At 52.9% G+C, this 24985-nt stretch overlaps 1 protein-coding gene across 1 annotated transcript in view; it reads right to left on the bottom strand.

The window, feature by feature from the left end:
• Positions 1 to 2134: 2134 nt before the first annotated feature.
• Pkd1l2 (polycystin 1 like 2) overlaps positions 2135 to 24985 on the bottom strand; it is a 66994-nt gene continuing 44143 nt past the window's right edge. The window contains exons 30-45 of the mRNA XM_048354727.1: positions 23852 to 24051; positions 23261 to 23478; positions 22834 to 23050; positions 17188 to 17416; positions 15960 to 16164; positions 14731 to 14824; positions 12984 to 13118; positions 12055 to 12240; positions 10718 to 11045; positions 9844 to 9977; positions 9137 to 9264; positions 6685 to 6845; positions 4854 to 5064; positions 3431 to 3532; positions 2878 to 3009; positions 2135 to 2296 (exon numbers count right to left, since the gene is read on the bottom strand). Coding sequence (XP_048210684.1) covers positions 2135 to 2296; positions 2878 to 3009; positions 3431 to 3532; positions 4854 to 5064; positions 6685 to 6845; positions 9137 to 9264; positions 9844 to 9977; positions 10718 to 11045; positions 12055 to 12240; positions 12984 to 13118; positions 14731 to 14824; positions 15960 to 16164; positions 17188 to 17416; positions 22834 to 23050; positions 23261 to 23478; positions 23852 to 24051 — 2842 coding nt within the window. The remainder of the gene's footprint in view (positions 2297 to 2877; positions 3010 to 3430; positions 3533 to 4853; positions 5065 to 6684; positions 6846 to 9136; positions 9265 to 9843; positions 9978 to 10717; positions 11046 to 12054; positions 12241 to 12983; positions 13119 to 14730; positions 14825 to 15959; positions 16165 to 17187; positions 17417 to 22833; positions 23051 to 23260; positions 23479 to 23851; positions 24052 to 24985) is intronic.

The raw sequence follows: 24985 nt of genomic DNA, 5'->3' as shown, positions 1-24985 counted from the left end.
GTGAAGGGTTAAGACCCAGTATAGACAGTTTGAAAGGAAATGTCCCGGCCATCCCAGGGGACCATGCAGAGATAATCACAGACAGGAGAAGAAGGTTCATGAGGAGGCTTATTAGTGGGGCCATAGTTCCCACGGAAGAGGGGGCTACTTGGCGTCTGCACCTTAACCAGGTGGCAGCTTCTCTCTGGGGGTAAAGCGGAAATAGGTAGCTAGTGAGCAGGAGTGGCTCATTAGATATGGGTGGATCTGGGGGCTAGTGGGAGGAGCTGAGGACCTAAGGCTAGGGAAATGCTAATACAGCTTCTTGCTTAATCAGCCAATCCTGTGACCAAGACCTTCTGAGAAAAGCTGAAGTCATCATTCAGATCCATGTACACAGAAAATAAGTTCTCGGAAAGACCTCACCTTCAGCGCAGATTTGATGCAGTGGGCCCAGCCAGCAAAGAAATGTTGGACTGGATAACACTGCAAGCTCAATACCAGAGCCTGGATTTTCTTGGAGGGAGTGTATATGCAAGCCCCATATATTGTCGCATTTAGCTTCCATCTGGCCACTCAGGGCTGTCATAATGGACATACTCCATTGTCCTCTGAGTAAAATATCACCGTCTATTGAGTCTCTGCCATGTGCCTGTCACTGTGTGGTCATTGTCTTCTGTGTCATTTATGTGATTGTTGGTTCTGGAGCTTGAACTGGGAGCCCCGGTGCTATCCCTGAGCTTTTGTGCTCAAGGGTAGCACTCTACTCTTGAACCACAGCTCCACTTCTGTCTTTTTGGTGGTTAATTGGAGTTCAGCGTCTCACAGAGTTTCCTGCCTGGGCTGGCTTGGAACTGTAGCTGGTCCTCAGACCTTAACCTGAGCAGCTAGAATTATAGGTGTGAGCCACCAGCATAAACATTGTGTTTTTACTCCCATCCAAACCCCTCTCTGTCAGGTACCACTCTCAGTTCATAGAAGAAGAAAAGAAAAAGCAAAGCTTAGAGGCTCCACCGGTTAAGTAGTGTGCCGAGACTGCACAGCATTTTATAGCTTCAGGAAGGAACTGCTAGGTGGCAGTCGTAGGACTTAGCAGAGGCTGGTCTCCTTGCCTCAGTTCGGAATGCTAACAGGATCCCACTGGCTCGCTTTCAACTCTAGATCTTGGCTACCTTTTATAGTGTCAGGTTTCTGTTTGCCTTGTTTTGTCATAAGCCAGGGCAATATAATGCAATCCATTTCCTAAAATACCTATTCTCAGCTTTACTAACTCATTTAGACTGAAGATCAAAATGTGACAACACAAGTTCTCCCACCCAAAAGTAACAAGTACATCGTATTTTTATTATTATTCCTAACAGTCATTGACTAGAGTCAAAAATACTTTTGTTTTCAACCCTTGTACTCTTTGCAACTTCCTTAGCATGAGAGTTGAAAGATTATCTTATTGCACAGTTGCAGGCGGTCATCCCTTCTAGGTGTCTCAGAAGGCCCCACTCATGTCTTGCAGTTGATAGGCATTTTCCTCATAAGATGAAACCCTAATCCAATATAACTGGCACCCTGGTTAAGAGAGAATCATAAGGAAGGTGACAAAATAGGAGTAATGTCTCCAAGAGCAGAGGAGCACTGAGGTTTGCCATGAACATCAGCTGGGAGAGACATAACTTCATCTCTAATGTTTCAGATGGAATGTAGCCTGGCCAACACTTTGGTTTCAGACTTCTAGCTTCCAGAAGTTATTGAGACAAAGACTTTCTATTGTTTGAGGCCACTGAACAAGTCATACTTTGTTCCAGCAGTCCTAGGTTACTAAGAGGACTACTTGAATGATTCTAGTTTAGAACTATTTCTAGGAATCATTTTAAACTGGAATCATTCAAAGGCAGCTGCTGACCAACCAAAACAATAAATTACTACTCTGTAGAGACATTTCCCCCCATACCACATAGTTTTTATTTTGAGGAAGAAATACATTGCAACAAATAGTCTCTACAATAGTGCCAACTACCATATATATGCTTACTATTTTTACTTGCTGGGCTTTGTAACTCTTTTATAGACAAGAAAACTAAAGAGAGTAAAGAATCAGTGGTAAACACAGGACAGAGCTCCAGCCTTCCTTTATCCACATGATTGCATGTGGATAAACAGCTTACACCCCAGGCAAAGCTTGTCCTGGCTGAGTGGACTGATCCTTGAAGGGTGACTTGGGCTGCTCATCACTGCTCGGAGGCAGCTCCCTTTTACATCCAACACCCAGGAAACTGAGTATCTTCATCACGAGCAGATCCACAAGCTCTCCTTCCTCTGACAGCTGCAAAAGAGACAGAACCAGGGGACATATCAGAAGCCATCCTTGCCCAAGGTCTCTTTCTTAGGAAAAGCTATGATTTTATGTACTCCTGAAGGGGGGGGCGTATGTGCTCCCTCCCTTATGTCTGGGGTTCTGTCTTCTTCTCTACTGAGCATTCCAGGGGTTTTCCCAGCAACATTTTAAAATCCCAAACTGGACAGGAAAAGCTAGACTATGGAACCTAAATTTACACAGCGCAAGAAGAATTTAGACCTTCTTCTGAGATCATTGTCACTTAGAGTGTTTTTTTCCATTTATTATTATTATTTATTTGCTATTACTTCTGCTTGCTCTGCAATCTTCCTGTAATTCGTGGCTTAATCACTGGGGTAGTAAACAGTTCCAAATTGGGAATCAGGATGCCAAGTCTGATCTCAGTTCTGCCCTCCCTTGCTTGTGATCTACAGGAAGTAATTTGCTACTGGGCCTCAGTTTCTCCTCCTGCAAAATTATGAGGACTTGAGTTGCAATGGTTAAACCACACAGCTCAGGTGGTCTCCTCAGAGTTCAGTGTCAGTGATAGTTCAAGATCAAGAGCTCACCTGAGCTTGTTTTTGCTCTTCACTGAAGGCCACCAGAATGACAGAGATAAAGAGATTCAGCACCACAAACGTCATAAACACAATGCAGGACCCAATGAGGAAGGAACCAAGCACAGGGCTGCAGTCCAGGACCTGCCAGGAAGAAAGCCAGTCATTCCTGGCATTCTGCGTCCTACTGTCTACCTTCTGACTGTAACTCTCAGAAGGAAATTCACCCTCTGAGCTGGGCAGAGGTCCCTCTGCTTGGGACTGGGGATGGGAAGGCCCAGAGCAGTAGCAGGCGCCACCCTTACCCACTGTTGCATCCTCAAACACATATTTGGCTGGGTATGACTCTGCTGGAGACCTTCCAGCACACTAGCCCCGCCCCCCCTGCCACCCCCCCCCCCCCCGCCACCCCCCCCAGTCAGTGGATGCCTGGAGTTTCAGGACCCTGTGACTATGTGGTGGCCTGGGAAAGGGGACACAGGGAGGAGAGGGTGGTTGTGCTTGTTCTAATCTTCAGGAAGGTTTGGTGCAGACCTTACTTCGTGTCCACTACCCCCTTACTTACCTCCTCATAGTTGAAGATCCCTAGCTGAAGGCTGACCAGTGTTTCTGCTGCATCGAAGAGGCTTTTGTAGGAACGGAGTTGCCATCCAAATATTAAGTTTGACTGTCAGAGAAAGAGTGCTCATGGAAGAAGATGTGGGATGCCCCCTCCCCCTGCACCCAATCCTGCTATCAGCCGTGGTCCATGTCACCCCCTCCTCTGCCTGGCCTGGCTCAGCTGTCCGTATGGGAGGTGGGTGTGTACATGCATTTTGAGATAGGGCATGTATATCTCTCTCTATGGGTCCATGCATGCAAGACCATGCACATGTGTATATGTGAGAGTCTGCCTGTGTGGTTCTGTGAGCAGTGTTAACCGCACTCGTGTGTGTGTGTGTGTGTGTGTGTGTTGCATGCTCTGCAAGTGTGTTCACCAGTAACCTCATCCAGGACCTTGGCTGTGCTCAGTCTGTGGGTGATACCCAGCCCTGCACCTCCCCACCTCTGGTCTCCTTGAATGGCACACTGGAGACTGAACAAATCCACAGCATTAGGACATTTGTGCAGAGACTTCCAGAAGGGCCACCCTTTTAGCACACTCCCACCATCAGTCCAGCAACTCATCGCACCCTGTGTCTGAGAGTAGGAGGGGCAGCTGGAGGGGGTGAGGGATGCAAGTTGGTTGTGATGTCCAGTGGCGGTGTGATGGGGTCGAGTCTAGGATCTAAGTGGACTGGTGAGGACGTGCTCCAGGCGTGGCAGGAGGGGAGAGAGAAGGTAAGAAAGAGAAGGGCTCAGGGTGGGGAGAGGGTCAGGATAGAGCTGAAGAGTCAAGGGAGCACAGGAGAGCATGAGTACTGCAGAGAGTCGGGAGTGTGTGATGGATACAAAGGTTCAGAAAAGGGTCTTTGTTTCTCATATTAATCTTGGTTTAAAAGAAAAGAGCTGAACATTCAATGCTTGGTGTTTTGTTTGTCACAAATAGATGCGATCATCAAATGCTCTCAAGTACTAAGGGGCTAGCAGGGCATTGGCCCTATCAAGTTCATCTCTTAGTATCTCGGGCAGCAAGAACAGGCGCAGCGTGTGCACAGAGCCAGCTTCACCTCCTCAGGGACAAGTGTTCACCCGCCAGCTCAGTGCCCCGCCCCGTGCATGGTGGGAATTCAGCCGTGTGGTTCCTGAGTGACTGGGGCATCAGAAGAAACGGCATATCCGGGAAAATCTCGCTGCAGAAAGGACTCCTCTGCCAGGGAGTACTTCCTCACGCCTGTTCTCCCGAAGGCCCCGGTCTTTGCCATGGGGGTGGCCACACCGCAAGATCCCAGCTAAAAGATCCAGACTGAGAAGATCTACCATCTCCCCGGGGTCTCACTCCATGCTCCCAAGGAGTCTCAGCTTCCTCGAGGCCGGGCCTGAGGTTTTTCCCCAAGGGAGTCACTCACCGCGATGGAATAGGCCAGGAACATGATAACCATGACAGCGATAAAGCCCGACATGTCACCCCAGGCCCGGCAGAGAGCCGACGTGATCATGCTCATTTTGGGATTCAGCCTGAGCAGACGCCAGAGCTTCACCGTGGACAGGAGTACCAGGAAGGCAAGGATGTATCCGAGGGCGGCGTCGGCCGCTGCCACCTCACCGAAACTGATCCCCCTGCAGGACCAAAACAGGAGGCTGAGAGCCGTGAGCGGGAGCCTCTCCGCACGGAGGCACGGAGGCTTGGGTTCCTTGCCATCTCAGGACGCAGGATTAGACGGCTCATGATCTCAGAGCCATGACGATGTTGACAACCACGACGAGGAAGTTGGTGGGGAGGACGCTGCTGAGAGCGATTGTGGCAGGGACGGAGGGGCGGTGGTGGTGATGATGGTGGGGATGACGGGGGGGGGGGGCGGTGAGGATGGAGAGAGCGGTGGTGTCAGTGAGAGGGTGTTAACAGGTGACGGCGATGACATGGTGACTCAGCAGCTCGCCGACAGAGTCTTTAACTAACAGCTTGTTTAATGGACAACTCTGGAGGAATGGCAAAGGAGAGACCATCCCAGGCTCGAGAGGCTGGAGGGAAGGATCTTTGCGCTCCAGGGTCACCAGACGCCCTGCCCCCTGCACACGTAGCCACAGCTGGCCTTATAGTTGGAGGGGGGAGGGGAGTCCTATCCATTTATTGTGCTAAGTCAGAACCCCAGTTGCTCCGTCTCATTTGGACGTCAAGATGAAACCTTCCTATCTCCATTTCACAGGCAAGGATGGGGAATTGGCACCAAGTTACACAGCTAGTGACTAAATGGTGACACACTTGTAAATGAAAGAGTGACAGGTGTGTCTGACACGAAAGCCCGGGTTCTTTCCAATATCCCAGCCTGCCCTTCATCCTTCCCGTGTGCCCTTGCGACTTAAATCGCTCTTAATATTAGTGCCTCATTAAAAATGACACGGATACTATCTATTGACATGAAGGACAAAATAAGGTTACAAAAATATGGAATCCCAAGTTAGTATAAGCACTTAGTACACATACATTATTTTTATATAATGGATATTAAATGTATGCCTTTATATTTAGCAATACCATTAACATCATGTAAAATATAAATGTTATTATGGGGCTGGGTTGTAGCTCAGTAGTAGATCACATGTACAAGGGCCTGAGATCAATCTCCAGGACCAGCAGGAAGGGAAGGGAAAGAGAGTGGGGGAGGGGAGTGAAGAAGGGGAGAAACACATTTGGACAATCCGAGAGAATGGCTCTGAGCAGCGGCCAGGGCTGCAGGGATGGGACCTCTCCCTGCATCCTACTGAGGGGCCAGGGCTGGGACTATGTAAATAAGGAATACAATCATTTGGAATTAAAAGAAACTGTTATTATTAAAATTCAGGATGTGAGTTATAGCGTAGATCAGTGATAGCGTATGTGCTTTGCTGGCATCAAGGCTCTGAGTTTGATTCCCAGAAGGAAAAAAAAGAAAGGAAAAATTCGAAGGACTGACTCTAAAAACAGCTCATCTCAGCAAAACTCCCGAAATGTGTCCTATTTCTGAAAGGAACCCAAAACGTTGGTTGACTGATGAATCAAGTTTAATTGAGGTTTGTCAAGCTAAGGTTCGGCCTTCACCGAGCTTGGGTTTGTCTTGAGTCCTCTCCAGTCACCTATGCTCCAGGCCCCACGCCTGAGTCTAGGGGGCCCTGGGGCGAGCTGAGGGCCAGCAAGGTCCCCGAAGCACCCTTCCGACGGTTGGAGGATGGCGGGGCAGGGGGCTGAGAGGCACCGCTTACCCTGCCCTGTGCGCCCGGTAGTCCCGGAGGTCACGCTCCGCCAGCACAGCCCTCTTCACAAACACTGCCAGGGCACTCCAGCTGGCCAGGATGATGGCCAATTCCAGAAGGTGCCACTTGCTGCGGAAATAGCCCCATCTCAGCCTCCTCATGAGCTTGCCCTGGGAAAGGAGCCAACGTTCTTCGGGAAGCAGTGGTCCCGACTGCTGCTCCCCGCCAGGAAAGCGGGGACGGGGGTTACAAGGCCTGGGGAGGCTCGGAGGCCCCAGCCCTGGTAAAGTGCCGTCAGGCCTCTCCCCGGCCTTGGGCACAGGTTCGCTTCCTCCCACCTCCAGCCCCAGCTGCAGGACTTATGAGAGTACATACAATGTCTAATAAGAAAAAAACCCTTTAGGAAGATTCTCCTCCCGTCCCTTGCTTTTCAGAGTCTTTAGAAAACCTATCATTGGGGCTGGGATGTAGCTCAGTGGCAAAGCGCTTGCCTAGCAAGTGCAACGTCCTGGGTTCGATCCCCAGTACCAAAAAAGAAAACACACAAAAAAAATACAGTTAAAAAAAAAACAAAACCTGGGCTGGGAATATGGCCTAGTGGCAAGAGTGCTTGCCTCATAGAAAACCTGTCATTGCAAACTCTTTCTCTGCTCCTTTAAGATGCATCTTTTCGAAACCTAAACAAGCCTCTCGATAGCTTTCCAACTCAGAAAAGTCTCTCTCAAGGACCTGGGCGCCATCTCTCTATGTGTGGTTATGGAGGAAGATAGCACCCCGGTTATTGCCAGGGTCCCTGAGTGGGCAGGAGCCAACTCTATAGACACACAACTTAAGTTGCCAAACTTCCAGTCACAAAGGTCAAGTCTGTCCATTTAAGGCAATTAGCAAACCCTGGTGACCCGGGGCCCAGGTGACTTTAGGATGGATGAGGTGACAGATGGTGTGGCAGGTGGCATCTGCCTGGCTGTAGAAATGCATGCGTTTTCTTTCTGTCAGTGACCTCTGGGTAGATTACCCATGATGCACCTCACAGGCTGGTCTAATGCTTATTCAGTGCGAAGGCTGCTTTTCTGAGAGCGGAGGAAGGACTGGCTGAACGGATGGAGTCTCAGTTTTGCTTTGTTTTTAAATTATTGGCTGGTTGTTTTAGAGGCAGAGTCACGCTGCCTAGCCCAGGCTGGCCTCAAACTCACAATCTTCCTGCCGCAGCCTCCAGAGGGCTAATGACACATGTGAGCTACCATGCCTGGCCAGCGTCCTGCTTCGTGAGGCTCATCGGGCGGCATGGGGGGGTGAGTGTGAAGGTCAGGCATTAGACTCCGGGTCCAAATTCTGATGATGGGGCGGGAGATCTAGCTCAGTGACAGAGCTTGCCTACCATGCACGATGCCCTGGGTTCTATCCACACAACAGCAAAATAGAAAAAATATATATATAACCTTGGATAAATAACAACTCTGGACTTTGATGTTCTTAGCACAGTACCTCCCATGTGGTAAGCCACAAACACACCATCAAGATGGTTGTGTTCGGGGCTGGGGATATGGCCTAGTGGCAAGAGTGCTTGCCTCGTATACACGAGGCCCTGGGTTCGATTCCCCAGCACCACATATACAGAAAATGGCCAGAAGTGGCGCTGTGGCTCAAGTGGCAGAGTGCTAGCCTTGAGCAAGAAGAAGCCAGGGACAGTGCTCAGGCCCTGAGTCCAAGCCCCAGGACTGGTAAAAAAAAAAAAGATGGTTGTGTTCAAGAGAGTTACTGGAGCAGGGGACAGGTACCCAAGATACAAGTCTTTTTAAGTATGAAAGCCATGGTGTTAGAGGAACTTTATAAACCCAGGGGCTCAGGTAGGTCACAGCGGTAGCTACCAAGGCCCCTCTAGGTTGGCAGCTTTCATGAGACCAGATTTGGGAGGTGGCCACTTGGTATGATAGGAAGAACAGGTACCCATCCCATGCCCACGTTTAGTGGGAGGGGGGGCATATCCCCGTCTCTGGTAAGGCCTAACATCTTCAAGTTCGCACCATCAACAGCTGCACCTTCATGGTACAGCACATCCGTAAAGGGGTGTGGAGTTTTCCCCAGTTTCCAGGGACCACAGATGGCAGGAAAAGGCTCAAAGCACTCCCCAGCCTGAGCTCAGAGAACCCTACCCCCTCCCATCCCTTCACCCAGCCTTTGGCAGGTTTCAGTTCAGTAGCCACAGCACCAGGGGGCCCCCTCCCCAGAGGGCTCTGAGGTGTCAGTGCCTCGGCAGTACCACCCTCCATTCTTGCCCGGCCAGGCTGGGGACAGAAGCTCACTGCAGCCCTCAGGACCCGAGGTTGCCAGGCAGATACCAAAAGCAAAGACGTCTCCTCCTCTTCCTCGGGCCCCATGTCAAGGAGTGGGAGAGGGACGGGTCAAGGAGCAGGTACCCCCAACTCCATCTCTGCCCTGGGGGTTCCCACATCCCCCTCACCTGCACCACCATGTAGTAGAAGAGGAAGACAAAGTAAAGGAGCTCAGCCGCCACCACGAAGGGGTGCCAGCCGTCGGTGAAGGGGTACAGACGCAGGCTCTGCAGGGTTGCGTGTGTGGAGAACGTTCCTGAGGAGCAAGGTGCTTTTAGTTAAGGGATTTTTTTTTCTTTTTTAGTAGTTGTGATTTGCCTTTTAAGGATGAAGGGTGGGGAGAGAGAAATAGAATGAACAGGAGTCATTGAAGCAGCGTTTCACAGGATGTTAAGGATTGTTTGTGAGGCTTTGAGGTGTGTGTGTGTGTGTGTGTGTGTGTGTGTGTGTGTGTGTGTGTGTGTGTGTGATTAGGGCGTAAGCATGTACTTCCCACTGTGGATCTATGCGCTATGTAGAACGTGTTCTTGCAGGTGACCTGCTATGAAGTCCCTGCCGGCCCCTCCCCTCCCCACCCCACCTGCCATGCAGTGAGACGCGTCTGCCACCAGCAGACTCCACCTGGGTCTCCTTGGGATAACGGGGGAAGCAAGACCAGAAAGGTGGCAACAACGGCTAGGGCAACTCCCGTGCTAGGGATGGACAGCATCAGGGCAAATCAAGACCCAAACCCCAGGGCATTTCATTTGCCCTGGAGTCCCAGCCTTGGGGAGGTGGAGCCCTACTGGGCGGGAGCCTCGGCTGATGGACAGGGTTTCCAGGAGAGGCAGCTCACCCAGACCGCCGGCCTCCAGCATGAGCGTGACGATGCAGAACAGGTTAACGTTGGCATTGTAGACAGTGAACTCCACAAACACAGCCCTGGTCAGGGTGTCCAGCCAGGTGTGGTCAAACAGGTACTGGAGTATTCTGTGGGAAAGAAGGTACTTTAGAGAGTCTCCGCCATGCATCCTCATTCCTGCTTTTCAGCCCCTGGACAAGGCCAGCTTCCTATCCAAACCTGGTCCGTCCCCCCACGCCCTTCTCGGCTCCTGGACCACTGGAGCTGTGTATTCCCAGGGGTGGTCACAGTTTGCCAGTGCCTGACATTGAATTTGGGCACATACAGTCCGGTGGCTACTATGGCGGGACTTCTCAAAGTAGGAGGTCCCAGACAAGCATCTGAGAAGTTACTGGAGATTCAGAGTCGCAGGCCCCCTTGAAGACCCGCTGCACCAGAAACACGGGGCCTCGGGGAGCCTGGGAATAAGTGCTTGGACATGTCTTTTTAAGTATGAGAGCCGTGGTGTTCCAGGAGCCTTACAAGCCCCGGGGCTCAGGAGGGCCGCAGCTACAGCTACCAAGGTCCCTCTGGGCTGGCGGCTCTCATGAGACCAGCTTCAAGAGATGGCTGCTGGGAAGGGTAGAAAGAGCAGGTGCCCCGGTGATGGCGGAGCGCCCTGGCCTCAAACCCCCCGGGTAAGCTAATAAGTAACTTCTCCAGACCTTGTGAACGCCATCCGCAAATGGACGTTAACAGCAGCCCCTCCGAATAGTGTAGGGAAATGACTGCATGTGGCCCGGGCCTACGCTAAAGCTGGGTTTTCCAATCCGACATGAACTCTAGCAACTGGCTTCGCTCGGGGGCAAAAGAATGGAGTCCTCTTTACCTTGATGTGTTTTGGCGATCGGTCCCCAGGGGGACCACGTAGCCGCCTCCCCCATACACTGTGAGTTTGCCCCACGTGGGGTAGCCCCGATGCTGGCTCTGGCTCTGGTACTGCCACGCCCGGGGGAGGTCACTGCTGGTGTTGGGGGCAGAGGCTTTCCAGCCTTCCCCATAGTCGGCCAGGTCTTCAACATCCAAGGAATAGGGGGCGTGGCATCCATCGAAGGAGGCCTGCAGGTGCCGGGCCAGCAGGCAAGCACTTTCCCGGACCCTCACTTGGCGGAGGTGAGCACTGCCAACCAGCTGGGAGTTCCCGTCGGTGACAAAGCCTAAAAATGAACACAAGGTGGCAAAGTCCAGCGACCGAACGCATCTTAACACAGTCCGTTCCCCTGGCCCAGATGCTGATAGGAACTGACGGGTATCCATTAGAGCAAGAGCCAGGAGAAACTCATGGCCCGCCATTCATCCAAATGACGACCTCTCCTTCTCTCCACCTTGCACCTACTCACTCCCTGCGTGAGTTCTTTGGGGATTTACACCCTATCACCCTGACATCAACCCACATACTACTCCACCCCGACAACCCTGCCGCCTTCATGTTTTAGGCACCAGTCCCTCATCTCCATCACCACTGGCTCCATCACTACTGCGCCAACCACCGTCCTAACAGCCACGTGTCCCCAGGAGGCTGAGGCAGGAGGATTGCCAGTTCAACACCAGCTTGAGCTGTATTACATAGTGAGACTTGGTTTTTTTTAAAAAAAAAAATAGACATTCTCTGATCCAAATCAGGCGGGTTGGTAGCCCAGGCCTCCCAGGGGTTGTCTTCAGGGAGTATGCTTCTGGTCTTGTAACTGTTGCTTTCCCTTCCCTTCCCTTCCCTTCCCTTCCCTTCCCTTCCCTTCCCTTCCCTTCCCTTCCCTTCCCTTCCCTTCCCTTCCCTTCCCTTCCCCTCCCCTCCCCTCCCCTCCCCTCCCCTCCCCTCCCCTCCCCTCGCCCTTCCTTCCTTCCTTCCTTCCTTTCTTTTTTTCTGTCAATCATGGGGCTTGAACTCAAGGCCTGGGCACTCTCCCTGAGCTCTTCAGCTCAAGGCTAGCACTCTACCACTTGAGTCACGGCGCCACTTCCGGCTTTCTGGTGGTTAATTGGAGATGAGTCTCACAGACTTTGGCTTTGAACCGTGATCCTCAGATCTCCGCCTCCTGAGTAGCTAGGATGACAGGCGTGAGCCCCCGGCGCCCGGCAACTGCTGCTTTTCTTGTGAGACCCATGATGCATAGGTGACTTGCACCTGCTCCCAGACAATAGCTGGATCTAGGGGCCTGGGGACGGTACCTGGGTGAGGACCGTACAGGTTGTTCATGAGGGTAGTATTGGCCCACTCAAAGAAGCCCTGGAAGCTCAGGACAGCCGAGAAGCCTCGGGTGAAGCTGTGCTCAAGGTGCCTGTGGAGGTGGTAGGCACTGGGGTCCCTCTGCCCGTAGGCCACCAGCAACAGCATCCACAGGAAGCCCAGGTATGCTGGAGAAGACACAGCTGCATCAGGCCGTCCAGGCAGGAAGTGCGGTGGCGCAGGACTCCAAACACCGGAGGTCTCGGGGGGGGGGGGGGGGTGGCAGGGGGGCCAGGCCACTGCCTCCCCCTCCCCCCCACCCGGGGCCAGCGGAACTGAGCCTCGTGGCGACAGCAGAGGGGAGTGAAGCGCGCAGACCAGAAGGCCGTCTGTCTGGGTTCAAATCCCAGCCCTTCCTCCACTCTTGACCTCTGCAAGAGGCTCGGCCTCCCCTCCCTGGGCGCCTTGTTCCTACCAGGGGTTCCGCCATCACCTCTGATGCTGACCCCACGCACCCAGCCCGCTTCGGAGGGACCCGGATGAGCACCGGGCTCGGGGAAGCCTGTCTGGCGGCGTGGTGCTTGAGCTGAGATGGGCTGGGAGGAGGAGAGGGGAGAGGGGAAGCGGGCACATACCGGGCAGACCAGACAGAGCGCTCTGGTCAAAACTCTGGGCTCAGAAAGCGCGGGGGCTCCTGGGAGCCGCCTAGGCCAGTACGGCTGGAGCCCGGGGCTTGAGCGTCAAGAGCGGGGACTGGCCGGGATGGAGCCACCGGAGAGGGAATCCTAACGGCCACGGAGATCTACCCAAACCCACGAGGTACAGCGAGTTGTGATCGAGGGAAACGGAGGCTCGGAAGTCGTGAGGGGCTTCTGAGGTTGCACACAGGCTGTCTTGAGTCCCTGTGGAGAGCCAGGAGGAGGCCGCCTACCCAGGATTTCTCGGATGAGGGCAAAGGCCTTCTGTTCCTTGCGGCGCGCGGTTCTCATCCTCTCAACAGCGGCGGCGAGAGGGGGCTGGTAGTCTCTGCTGCTGCGTCTGCGCATTCGGAACCCGGCACAGGGGTCTGCAGAGAAAAGGAGGCAGCAGTCCCCAACCCCCAACCCACAGTAGTGGGGCAAGATGAGGGTCTGCAACCAGAAGGTTCTGCCTTCACCAGCTGTCTTGCGGACCTCCTGCTTCCCTCTTGGCCTCCTTTCCACCTGTGACCTAATAGCTCTGGTGTCCCAAGGCAGCTAGAGAGCCTTCTAAAATTATACAACATCACGCCGTTCACCCCTCCTGACCCCAGATCCCCCATACCCTGCAAGACCTGCTCCCCGGCCCTGCCCCCCGCCCCCCACCACCCATGTGTCCAGCCACAGTGTCAGCGGTTGCTGTGACGGTATCACTGCCCCACCTCAGGGCCTTTGCGTGCGCAGTCCAGTGCGCAGCCCTTCCCTCCCCACGTCCTTGAGGAGGCAGCTCAGGTGTGACCCCAGCACAGAGGCCTGCACTGTCTCGCTCCTCCCCAACCTCCTTGCTCACATCGCAATTCAGATGTCACCGACCCAGGTGCTCACTTATCCCAGGGCCGGTGACCGTTCGTCTAGTCAGTGCCGGGTTCCCTGGGGGGAGGGGAGGGCTGACTTCAGGTGAGCCAGAAGAGCTGCCTCGGGTGACAAGGCTCTACATCTGAACGGTAGCCATGGTTACATCATCCTGTAAATTCACTAAAATCAAATTGCATCCAACGATGAATGATTTCTGTGCAAATTATGTTCCTGAGTTTCCTGGCACACAGCCCGAAGAGTTGCCAAAGGAACATTTGAATTAATATTTAATTGTTTTGGAGGCTGTGTCTCTTTGGAGAAAAATTACCCTTTGGTCTTGAAAGGAGATGCTAATGGACTTTTTGGATGTGAAAAGCCAAACTACCCTGGAATGGAAGAACACAAGCTTACACCAAGGTATCTACGCTGCACAATGGGGGGGTGTCTGGTTTGCGGGTTCCTCGTTATTTTCCCTGTAAGTCAAGAGCGATTACCGCAGGGTTGACTGTGCCTTGTTGGCTTGTGTTGGTATACTTTCACAGTCACCGGCTTTGCTTTGGGGTTCCAGTGGGGACGTGAGAAGTTGGGAGGGAGGGAACTGGTCAGGGACTTCCTAGGCCAGGGGTCAGCATGGTCATGAAAGCTTCACCTATGAAATCAGGTGTGGGGGCAGGGGGAAGGGTGGCTGTAGCTCAAATGGTTGTACTAGGATTTGATCCCCAGGACTGTGGGGGGAGGGGGGATGTCACATTTGGCCCTCTCATTGTTGTTGGCCTGTTGTAGCAGTGTCCTGCCATTCTTACATCCTCCGCACGCTGCTTGTTCCTTGGTTGCCGTCCTACAGCCCAGGGACCTGCTTCCTGGGACTGCATTGAGGAGGGCAGCCATGACAGGAAGCAGGGGCCCCGAAGGAGCTCTTCCAGCCAAAGGGTCAGAGGGAGTGAGGTGTCAGCGGGAAGGAACGGGGCTGCTCAGGAGACAGAGAGGAAGGCGCTGTTGTCTGGCTGGTTTGGGGTGACACACAAATCCCATGCGGAGGCTGGTGGTGAACGACGTCTGGGGAACACCCGCCGAGACCGGGCATGGCAGGTACCCTATGCCTTGCGGGACAGCCAGACCCCGCCCCTCCCACCGAGACCCCGTTACCTGGGCCACGCAGAGGTCCCCGCAGCGGGGCCTCACTGTCCTCCTCATCCTCTCTCTTCAAGACCAGGGCGAAGAAGGCAGCGAAGCCTAGCACCTGAAAATCACCCGTGTGAACCCCAGGGCTGCCGTGGTAACTCTAAGGCTGGCCTGAGGGGAACAGGATCGGGGGCCCCCTCTGTAAACAGGGCGCAGAGCCGGCCTCTAGAGCAGCCCGGTGGGGAAGTGGCTGCCCCGCCATGGGGACCAGCCAGGAGAGGTGAGGGCCCCCCATCAGAGACTGGCAAGTCCTTGAACTCACCCGCGCTTTCCCACCTGCTGCTCGCCTGCCGAAAGTCACTACACTCCCTGCTCCCACCCCTGCCTCCCTGCACTGAGGTCACACGCGCCCAGTGATCACACCCACGGTGTGGAAGCAGAGGTGGACACGGCTCAGCGTGCACCCTGCTCGCTCTCGGCCGGCTTCTGATCTGGTGGGTGCTCACAGAAGGTTTGTGAGTCTGACTGCAATGGCTGTTCAGGGTAGGATGGTAATCGAGGGTGGGGTGGGGGTGGGGGATTGGTCAATATGTCCCCTCCTTCCGGAAGCTCTTCCCCTATCCCAACACAGTGTGTCTTCCTCCGAGGGCCTCCCGGGCCCTCCCTCCACCGTCCACCGGCTCCGGTGAGCTTAGTGATTCTCCAGCTCTGATGTACTTGAGGATGTTTCCCACGTCAGAAAGAAGAGCCCGGCTCCCACCTGATACACACGTTTCATGTCTTAGTGGTTTTTGTTTGGATCTTTTATTTTCCTGAGGGGACTCAATCTCTTAAACTACTGTCCTATCTCCCAAACAGAAGCTTCACCAAACTAAGGAAAGAGAGCATGGCACGTATTTCCAAATACATATGGACTAAGTCTCCATGCTTGTCATCGGAACTCTCCTTTTTTCCCTTTGTGTGAGCGAGGTGACCGCCCTTACTACCGAGTATGGCTGACCTGTGATCTTAACTTCCTAACCTCGACCTTTCGTGTGTGTAAAAATTCCCACAACCCTCAGGGTGAGTGTGAGTATGAAATCCCTGCCTCTCTCTACTCTGCTCCACTCAGCCTCCCTGCCCCAGGGTCTGCTCAAAGGTGCTGCTTCGCGTATTCTTTGCTGAGTGAATGAAGGAAGGAAGGATGGCTAAGCCTGAGCACTGGACTCTTCCCAGGAGGGCGAAGGCGACTCGTTTGGGGCTAGCGTTCTGACCTTCAGCGGCTGGGTGATGAACACGCTCTCCACGAAGGAGACAGCCATGGAGATGAGCCACCTGAGGGAGCTGGTGTGGCCGTAGTGCAGGCCGTACAGCATGGTGAAGAAGGCGGCCACCCCACTGGTGGCCGCCACCAGGAGCCAGCCCACCAGGACGCACCACCAGGGCAGACCTCGAAGGGGCCTGCTGGCCCGAGGAGTTCTGCAAAGGAGGGTGGACGGGTAGACAGTCAGGGCAGCACCCGCAGACTCCAGTTCAAATCCCGCCCGGCCCTCATCGCATGCATGACCTTGACCAAGGTCATTGACCTGCGGGCCCTTCATCTCCCCTCTGTAACCTGCGCCATCCTCAAGGGGGCCGTTCTGTCGTCTGCGAGTGAGCAGTGGCATTTACTCACCTTGCCACGCTCGTTCCTGCTGCCCCCGCCTCCTTCCTCCTTGTGGGGTACAGATGGAATGTTTAAGAATGAATTCTACATGATACGAAAGCATCCCTGATTACTTCAGGATGCATCTCAAACGTGGTCGCTTTCTTACCAAATTTCCACGTCATTGTCACACCTAACAACAATCATTCCTTGATGTCACCTGAAAGCCTGGCTACCTTCTCTCTCTCTCTCTCTCTCTCAATCTCTCTCTCTCTCTCTCAATCTCTCTCTCTCTCTCGTGGGGGTTGAGATCAGGGCCTTGTGCTTGTTAGGCACATACCCTCAGCCCTTTTTGCTTTAGCTGAACACGGGCTCTCGTTTATGCCCAGATTTCCCCCCTTTCCATGTAACTGAGATGACAGGTGCATACCACCACACCCAGCTATTGGTTGAGATGAGGGTCTTGCTAACACTTGGCCTGCGCTGACCTTGAACCTCCATTCTATCCATCTCCGCCTCCTGAGTCACTAGAAACAGGTGTGAGGCCATTCCTGGACTAAAATTTTACTAGTTATCATCAACCACAATGTGTTTGCAACTGGAATTGGGATAAGCATTATTCTCATTTTATAGATGAAGAAACGGGCTCAGGTTGAGGGCTGGCTTGAGGGTGCACGGCCAGGAAATAGCTATATGAATATGGTTATACTTGTGGGCTGTGACTGTCTTCCAGAAATAGCTCTGTTCACCAGAATGTGCACCAGAAACCTAAATCCCTTCTTCCTGGAAGGTGACTGGGGAGGTCGGGATGTGCTATCCCATGGTTGAGCTGTCTTGGGCCCTGGGGAAGTGGATACCTGGTACCTGCTGGGGCCCAGGGGCCCGGCTGTCCTCCCAGACAGCCCTTCAAGGCCTGCAGCTGCCCGAGAGCCCGGGCATAGCTGCGGTGCTGCGGGAAGGCCCTGGGTCCCACCAGCCGCAGCTCCTTCTCCACGTGCTCCAGCTGAAGATAAAGACACCGCCTGTAGGTGCTGTCCTTCCAGATGCCACGCAAAGCCAGCCTGGGCTTGAGGTGCCTTGTTTTTCCTGAGGGGAGAAGAGGAAAAACAGCCAGCTGGTACTGAGTGACAGGTGATGACGATCGATCAGCTCTGGCGAAAGCAAAACACAGGAAGAGAGCCACGGCTTTGGGTTAACACACTTGCCAGGCCTCGAGACATCAGAGGCGCCGAGAGACGCAGGGTGAGGTGCGCAAGGGGGCTGGCTTTCTGATTTGAACGTTTCCCTTTTATCAGGACTGTTTCCAGATTTCCTTACACTCAAGAGAGGAGAGAAAAGCCAAGTGTGGTGGTGATACACAACTATAATCCCAGCTACTCAGTGGGAGGAGGCGGGATGGTTATGCGTTCCAGGACAGCCAGGTGGAAGTTAGTGAGATCTTACCTCAAAAACAAAATATTGGCGCTAGTGGCTTACAGTTGTGAATCCAAGCTATTCGGGAGGCTGAGTCAGGAGGCGCGTGGTCTGAGGCCAGCCCAGGTATGTATGTGACTCCCCCCCCCCCCTCAAGGATAGCTGGGTGTGGTGGGACTCATCTGTCATCGCAGGTATGTGGGCGGCTGAGATCAGGAGGATCTAGGCCAGCCTGGGCAGAAAACACTGTGAGATTCCATCTCAACGGAAGGAACTGGGTATTGTGCCATGTTTCGGTCACCCCAGCTTTGGTCAGAAGCCTAAAGTAGGCAGGTTGCAGTCCACGCCTGTCCCTGGGCTAGAAACAAAACCCTATCTCAAAAATAACCAAGGCAGCCAGGTGCTTGTGGCTCACACTTTCCATCCTAGTCACTTGGGAGACTGAGAACAGGAGGATGGAGGTGTGAGGGCAACCCTGGGCAGAAAGGTCCGCTAGTCTGTCTCCCCGGAGGGAAGCTGGTGGCGAGTGCCTGTGATCCCAGTGACTCTGAAATGACTAAAGCAGGTGGATCTTGGCTCCGGTGCGTGCCTGAGCAGGAAGACCTTATCCGAAAAATAATCTGTGAAAAACAGGGTAGAGGAGTGTTCACCGCCATGCCAGCCAAGCAGATGCAAAGCCCTGAGTTCATGAGTTCAAACAGAGAGAGAGAGAGAGAGAGAGAGAGAGAGAGGAGGAGGAGGAGGAGGAGGAGGGAGGAGGAGGAGGAGGAGGAGGAGGAGGAGGAGGAGGAGGAGGAGGAGGAGGAGGAGGAGGAGGAGGAGAGAGAAATGCCGTGTCCATCACCTCACTACAATTACCAGCCTTGACCCTATCTGTCTCGTCTCTGCTATATAGCATTCTCCTTCCAAAGTATTTTAAAGCCTTTCCTCAACAAAGCTGTCTCTCACCTACAAATGCTTCAACATGTTAAAACTTGTATCTAAATCCTATTTTAGGGCTGGGGATATGGCCTAGTGGCAAGAGTGCTCGCCTCGTATACAGGAAGCCCTGGGTTCGATTCCCCAGCACCACATATATAGAAAAAGCCAGAAGTGGCGCTGTGGCTCAAGTGGCAGAGTGCTAGCCTTGAGCAAAAGGAAGCCAGGGACAGTGCTCAGGCCCTGAGTTCAAGCTCCAGGACTGGCAAAAAAAAAAATCCTATTTTAGCTGGTGTCAAGGAGGGTTAAGTTTTGTGTGTGCATGGCAAAACAGGCTTGAACTTATAGTCTCACACTCAGTTTTTTCACTCACAGCTGGTGCTATGCCACTGAGCCACACCTCCAGTCCAATGGTTAAGTATTCATCTTGTGGGGTTTTTTTGTTTTAGTTTTTGTTGTTGTTTTTTTCCAGTCCTGGGCCTTGGACTCAGGGCCTGAGCACTGTCCCTGGCTTCTTCCCGCTCAAGGCTAGCACTCTGCCACTTGAGTCACAGCGCCACTTCTGGCCATTTTCTATATATGTGGTGCTGGGGAATCGAACCCAGGGCTTCATGTATACGAGGCGAGCGCTCTACCACTAGGCCATATTCCCAGTCCCTCATCTTGTGTTTTAATATTTTTATTATTAAACATTCTAAACATACAGAAGTAGAATGATGAGAGGTAACCGCATCTCCCATCAGCCAGCTTCAAACAGTCACCTCCATGAGGGCAGATGCCAGAGCCAGTACCACTTCCTTAAATCATTTAGGCAAGTCTGGAGAAGGGAAGGACTTTCTGATGGGATAGCTGCTATGGCATTGTGAGTCTTTGAAATGATTGACAGTAATCTTACCAAATACCCAGTCAGTCATGACAGCTCATGAATGGTTTGTTCAAGTTTCAGATTTCTGACTTCCTTCCTTCATTCCTTCCTTCCTTCCTCCTTCCTTTCTTCCTTCCTTCCTTCCTTCTTTGTGGTGCTGAAGATCCATATTCCTGGGTCTCACAAGTGTTCTAGAGATATATCTAGAGATATATCCCTAACCTTCTAAATTTTTTCTATGTGTTTGTTTTTGAGACAGTATCACTGTACAACCCAGGCTAGCCTCAAATTAGAGATCTTCCTACTTCAGATTCCAAAGTGCTGGGATTGCAGACGTGATATACCATGCCTGGCTAGAAAAAATAAATAAAAAACAATTTTGTATAGGTGTGAATTATAGAAACCGCACATATTTATAAGAAAAGAAAAACAGGGGCTAGGGATATGGCCTAGTGGCAAGAGTGCTTGCCCCGTATACATGAGGCCCTGGGTTCAATTCCCCAGCACCACATATTTAGAAAATGGCCAGAAGTGGCGCTGTGGCTCAAGTGGCAGAGTGCTAGCCTTGAGCAAAAGGAAGCCAGGGACAGTGCTCAGGCCCTGAGTTCAAGCCCAGGACTGGCCAAAAAAAAAAAAAAGAAAGAAAGAAAAGAAAAAAGAAAAACAAATCCAAATATTTCCATTATCTCCTGTGCCTTTATAAGAGAAACTTGGTTTTCTATAGATGGAGCCAGGCCTCAGATCTGGTCCCTGCAGTAGAAGGCTGCACAGGTGTTTGTTTTCCCAGGGGCTTTGTGCAAGTAGATACAGGAGATAACAGAATGAAGCTCTGCCCCTCATGGCCCCTTCCCTAGTCACTAGTGAGAGATGGATGGGAAAATGGCATGGGTGTGTAGGGAAGGTTGTGGTTGGGTGTGCGTATCACTGATAGTTCCTGACTCCCACTAGGTAAATGCCTGGGGCAGAGTCCAGTCCTACCTCTGTCCGACTGGAAGCCTCTCCCTCCGCCTCCTCCCAGCCTGGCCTCCCTCACTGAACTTCAGCTAAAGAGTCCAACGTCCACACTCTGTGTCGCAAGATCTCTGCTGATGTTTTGAGAAGCTGCCATCCCTGCCAACTATAACAACATGTACTGGATACCTGCTCCATTGCCGGGTGAGGCCTAAGCATTTTACATAGCTTATGATCTCATTTAGTCCTCACAACAAGCCACAGAGCTAGGCGAGCCTACACCCCTGTTTTGGAGAGGAGTAGCCTTGTAGAGGTTGAGCAACTTCTAAGCCACAGAGCTACCTTGGCACCCTGGAAATTCCCAGGATCTCCAGTCTAGCATTCTCAAAGTCCATGGCCTGCTGCCAGTACATCTAACTGTGAGTGTTAAAGCCCCCAAACCCGGGGTCAAGTATTGGGTGCAAGTAGGGATAACCTTCATGGGTCATTCTGGGCATAATCCTTCCGTGGCTGGAGCACGGGGGTCAGACAACCCCAACTCTACAGTAAGTTGGCCTCTCTGCAGAAACTCTATTCCATCAGGAGTAGGACCAAGATTATGAATTCTGATTACCTCTTTGGCAGATTCCGTGTTCTTGTGTTCTTAACAAGGTTGGCAGAGGCCAGCCCGAGGTGTTAAAACTGGCAGGATTCTAAACCCTCCCCTCTGGTCCCAGGCTGTCAAGAATTCCCATCCATCCTGTTTCAGCAGAGGTGCTGCCCCAAACGTGGGTCATGTGGACCCGGTGGGAAAATGCATGGTGCTGCAGTCTGGATCAGAAATGTCCCCAAAGATCCCTGTATTATAGGCCTGCTCAACAATCTGGAGTACTACCAGAGAGCATGGAACCCCGAGCAGGGGGGCCTAATGGGAGGAAGTTATGTCATTGGGGCACTCTTGAAGGAGACCCTGGAACTTTGGGAGGAAGTTAGGTCATTGGGGGAACTCCTGAAGAAGACACTGGGATTCTGGGAGGAAGTTGGGACACTGGGAGAACTCGTAAAGGAGACACTGGGATTCTGAGAGGATGTTAGGTCATTGGAAGAACTTTTGAAGAAGACACTGGAAATTTGGGAGGAAGTTAGGTCATTGGGGGGAACTCTTGAAGGAGACACTGGAACTTTGGAAGGAAGTTAGGTCACTGTGGGAACTCTTGAAGGAGACACTGGGATTCTGGGAGGATGTTAGGTCACTGGGGGAACTCTTGAAGGGGACACCGGAACCTTGGGAGGAAGTTAGGTTGTTGGGGGAACTCCTGAAGGAGACATTGGGATTCTGGCCATACCTCTCCCTCCCTCCTCTGCTCCTCTACCACTATGAAGTGAGCATCTTTGCTCTACCATGCTCTACTGGTACAATGTTTCACCCCCAATTCCAGCAACTGGGTGAAGCAACCATGGACTAAAGTCATGAACCTCCCTTATAAGTTGATTACTTAAGCCATTTTGTTAGTGATGGAAAGCCTACTATACAGACAGTAAGGGACCAAGAGAGGACCCAGGAGACAGTTCAAACCAGAACAATGTGCTGTGGGTGGAACTTTAAAAAAAAAAGAAACAATGTTACTAAAACCAAGTTGGATATTGTTGTGAAAAACTTGGAATTTGACCTCAGCTGCCTCCCTTGACACTGATGAGGAGGAAGGACAGAGTTGATAGAACTTCCACGTGTATGTCACCACTGTGCTCACCGTCCTGTGTCCTGGAAACGGCTCCAGTTCTCCTTCAGCCTCTGATACTTGCTAGGAAAAGAAGATGAGGCTCAGAGAACAGAAGCAAACTGTCCAAAGTCACACAGCTGGCCCCTGGCAGTCTCAAAAATGGGCCTTCTGAGCCCAGGCGAGCTGAACGGACGGCCCCCACTTCCGGAGGCTCTGCAGTCAGGAAAGGTGGCTAAATAACTCACGTCATTCATTATCTGGCCACAAACACGGAATGCAAGGAGAAACACCGGGGCCAAAAAAGCCTGGGACCGGAAGCCTGATTGTAGTCTGGGAAATTTGGGCTGACCTCCAAAGAAAAGCCACTTAAGCTAGAACTAAAGGTCAAGAAGGAATTGGCCAGGCATAGAAGAAAGAATATTCTAGACTATAGAGTTGGCGTGGGCTGAGGGTATAGTTAGAAGCAGCTTGCCATTTCAAGAGCAGCAGGTTCCTGTGATATAGAGAGGGCAGTGAGTGTCGTTTGAGCAGCAGCCGGTGAGGGAGAGCCCCGCACAACTCCTCCAGCCCCTGGTGATGCAGTTATGGCCCTCGGATCTGACTCCACAGGAAGGCAGGAAGCCACTTCCCTTGGTCCAGTACCGGCCAAGACTTACCTTCTACTCGTATAGACCCAGGAGTGAGTGTGACCGGGACCCTTCTCCTCTTGGCTTCCTCCCAGAGCTCCTGCCCTTCCGTGTCCTCTGGACAAACGATGGCTTCCACCAAGGCCAGCAGGTCATCGAGCCCGGTCGTGCTCGAGGAGTTCCCGCCTGAAGCTGGCAGCGGCACCTTCAGGGCTTTCAACAGTAAGCCGACGAGTCTCCTCAGATCCTGCAGGGCAGCAGCATGGCAGGGAGAAGGGAGGGGGCGCATTACAGAGGATGCGCCCTGGGCCCCGCATCGCATCCGCATTGGAACCGCACGACCTCATGACCTCCCTGAACCTCTGCCTAGCCTCACACTGGTCCGTGCGCCCTAGGCCCCGGCCTGCCGTCTGCCTCGGCCGGGCCACACGTTCACCGGCCGAAGCCGAGCACCTGCCTGGGTCACTTCCTCAGGAGTCACGGGGGCGTCGCCGACAGGCCGGGGCGAGGAAGTGGGGCGAGCGGGCCTGCCGCCCTGGTCCCCGGCGTTCGGCCCCTCAGCGAGCCGGGGCCGGGCGTTTCGGAAGATCTGGACGATCAGGAGGTTGATGGGGAACATGAGCACGGAGCTCTCCAGCCCGACCATCACTTCCTGCCAAGTGAACTCAATTTGGCCTGCGGAGGATGGAGGCAGAGGTCAACGGGAGACAGAGCCGCCTGGAGCCCCGCCTGGCGCCCCTTCCGGAGGTGGTCAAACAATGGGGCGCCGGCCAGGCCCTGCTCCCGGGAGGCCCCTGTGGGATGTCCTGCCTGAAAGGACAGTCTCTCCTTTCCCGGGGCCTTGGGCCGTGCCAGGTGCTTTGTGCTAGCAATGAGATTTATGGTGAGAACGGGCCACATGGCCCTGAAGGCCGAGGTCCGCCACGCTTCAGTCAGCCGGGCCCACGTGTCCCAATAAATTATGGATCATAGAGGCATGGCTGAGTCAAGGAGGATGGGTGACCACCACGAGCCCTGACCATCACGACGGGGGGCGGGGGGAGATTACCCAAATCCATCTTCTGCTCAGCAGGGTCCCGGGGGACACCCCAGAACATGATACTGGTCAGCATGGTGCAGAGGAGCAGGGAGAAGCAGCAGGACACCCTCTGCACTCGGGTGAACCTGCTCCGAGCCGAGCGGCTGAAGATGGAATACCAGATGTGTCCTTCCTGGAAGCCCGTGGAGGCTTTCATGAAAAACAGGTGGCTGCAGGGGGCAGAGAGGGACGGACAGACATGGAGGGGGACGGGAGGGGGAAGGGCTGGTCACTTTGGAGCAACCCTGGGTTGCTGACACAGAGGAGGAAAGGGAAAGATTTGCTTCCAAGATTTATCACATGCAGAGAGGGCGATCACCACAGCAACCCCCCAGGGGGTTCATAAGAGAGCTGCGGGGAAGAGCATGATTATCGCCATAGGCTGCGCTCTTGCCAGCCCTGGGGCCAAAGGCAAGTGCTGTTACTCTCTGCATCTCGGTCTACTGGTCTATAAAATGGAGGTAAGAACAGAACCTACCTCACCCGATGGTTGGCAGGATTGAAAGCCCTCCGTTTTCATCTATATGATTGAGCCTGTGAGATAGGGCTTTGCCTTTTCTGCCCAGGGATGGCCTTGGACTAGAGTCTCCCTCCCTGTGCCTTCCAGGGAGCTGGGAATGTGAAGATAGACTCCCCTACCCAGCTTGTGTGTGGACAGGGAGGTCTTGTTAACGTTTTGCCAAGGCTGGGTAGACTTCTGAGTAGCTGAGGTGACGGCATTGTCTACCATACCCAAAGTCACTTTTATAAGGCATTTGCAACAGCACACGCATATAGGAGCGTGTTCAAATGATTGTTTTGCTATGATTTTATTATAATAATTATAGTATGATAATGATATAATCCGAATAATCATTCACTTTACTGTAATTGCAGCATTATTATAGGGTTTAGGAGAATAAAAGTTGCAAGGCAGAGTCTGCACATGACACCAAATTTTCAGTAAGAATATGTACTATTTCCCTGTGGGTAAAATGGAGCTCCTCACAGGTGTTAGTCGACCGTCCAGATTTCCCAGAGCCTGAGCAGAACTGGATTCCCAGCTGCTGAATATTCCCACTGCGGGGGCACTTAGGCCCCTCCTGGGACCTCATTCCCAACAGG

Source organism: Perognathus longimembris, chromosome 10 (genome assembly GCF_023159225.1).
Source record: "Perognathus longimembris pacificus isolate PPM17 chromosome 10, ASM2315922v1, whole genome shotgun sequence".
Lineage (NCBI taxonomy): Eukaryota > Metazoa > Chordata > Mammalia > Rodentia > Heteromyidae > Perognathus > Perognathus longimembris.
Note: the sequence above shows the minus strand (reverse complement) of the source record. Positions and strands in the feature narration are given on the sequence as shown.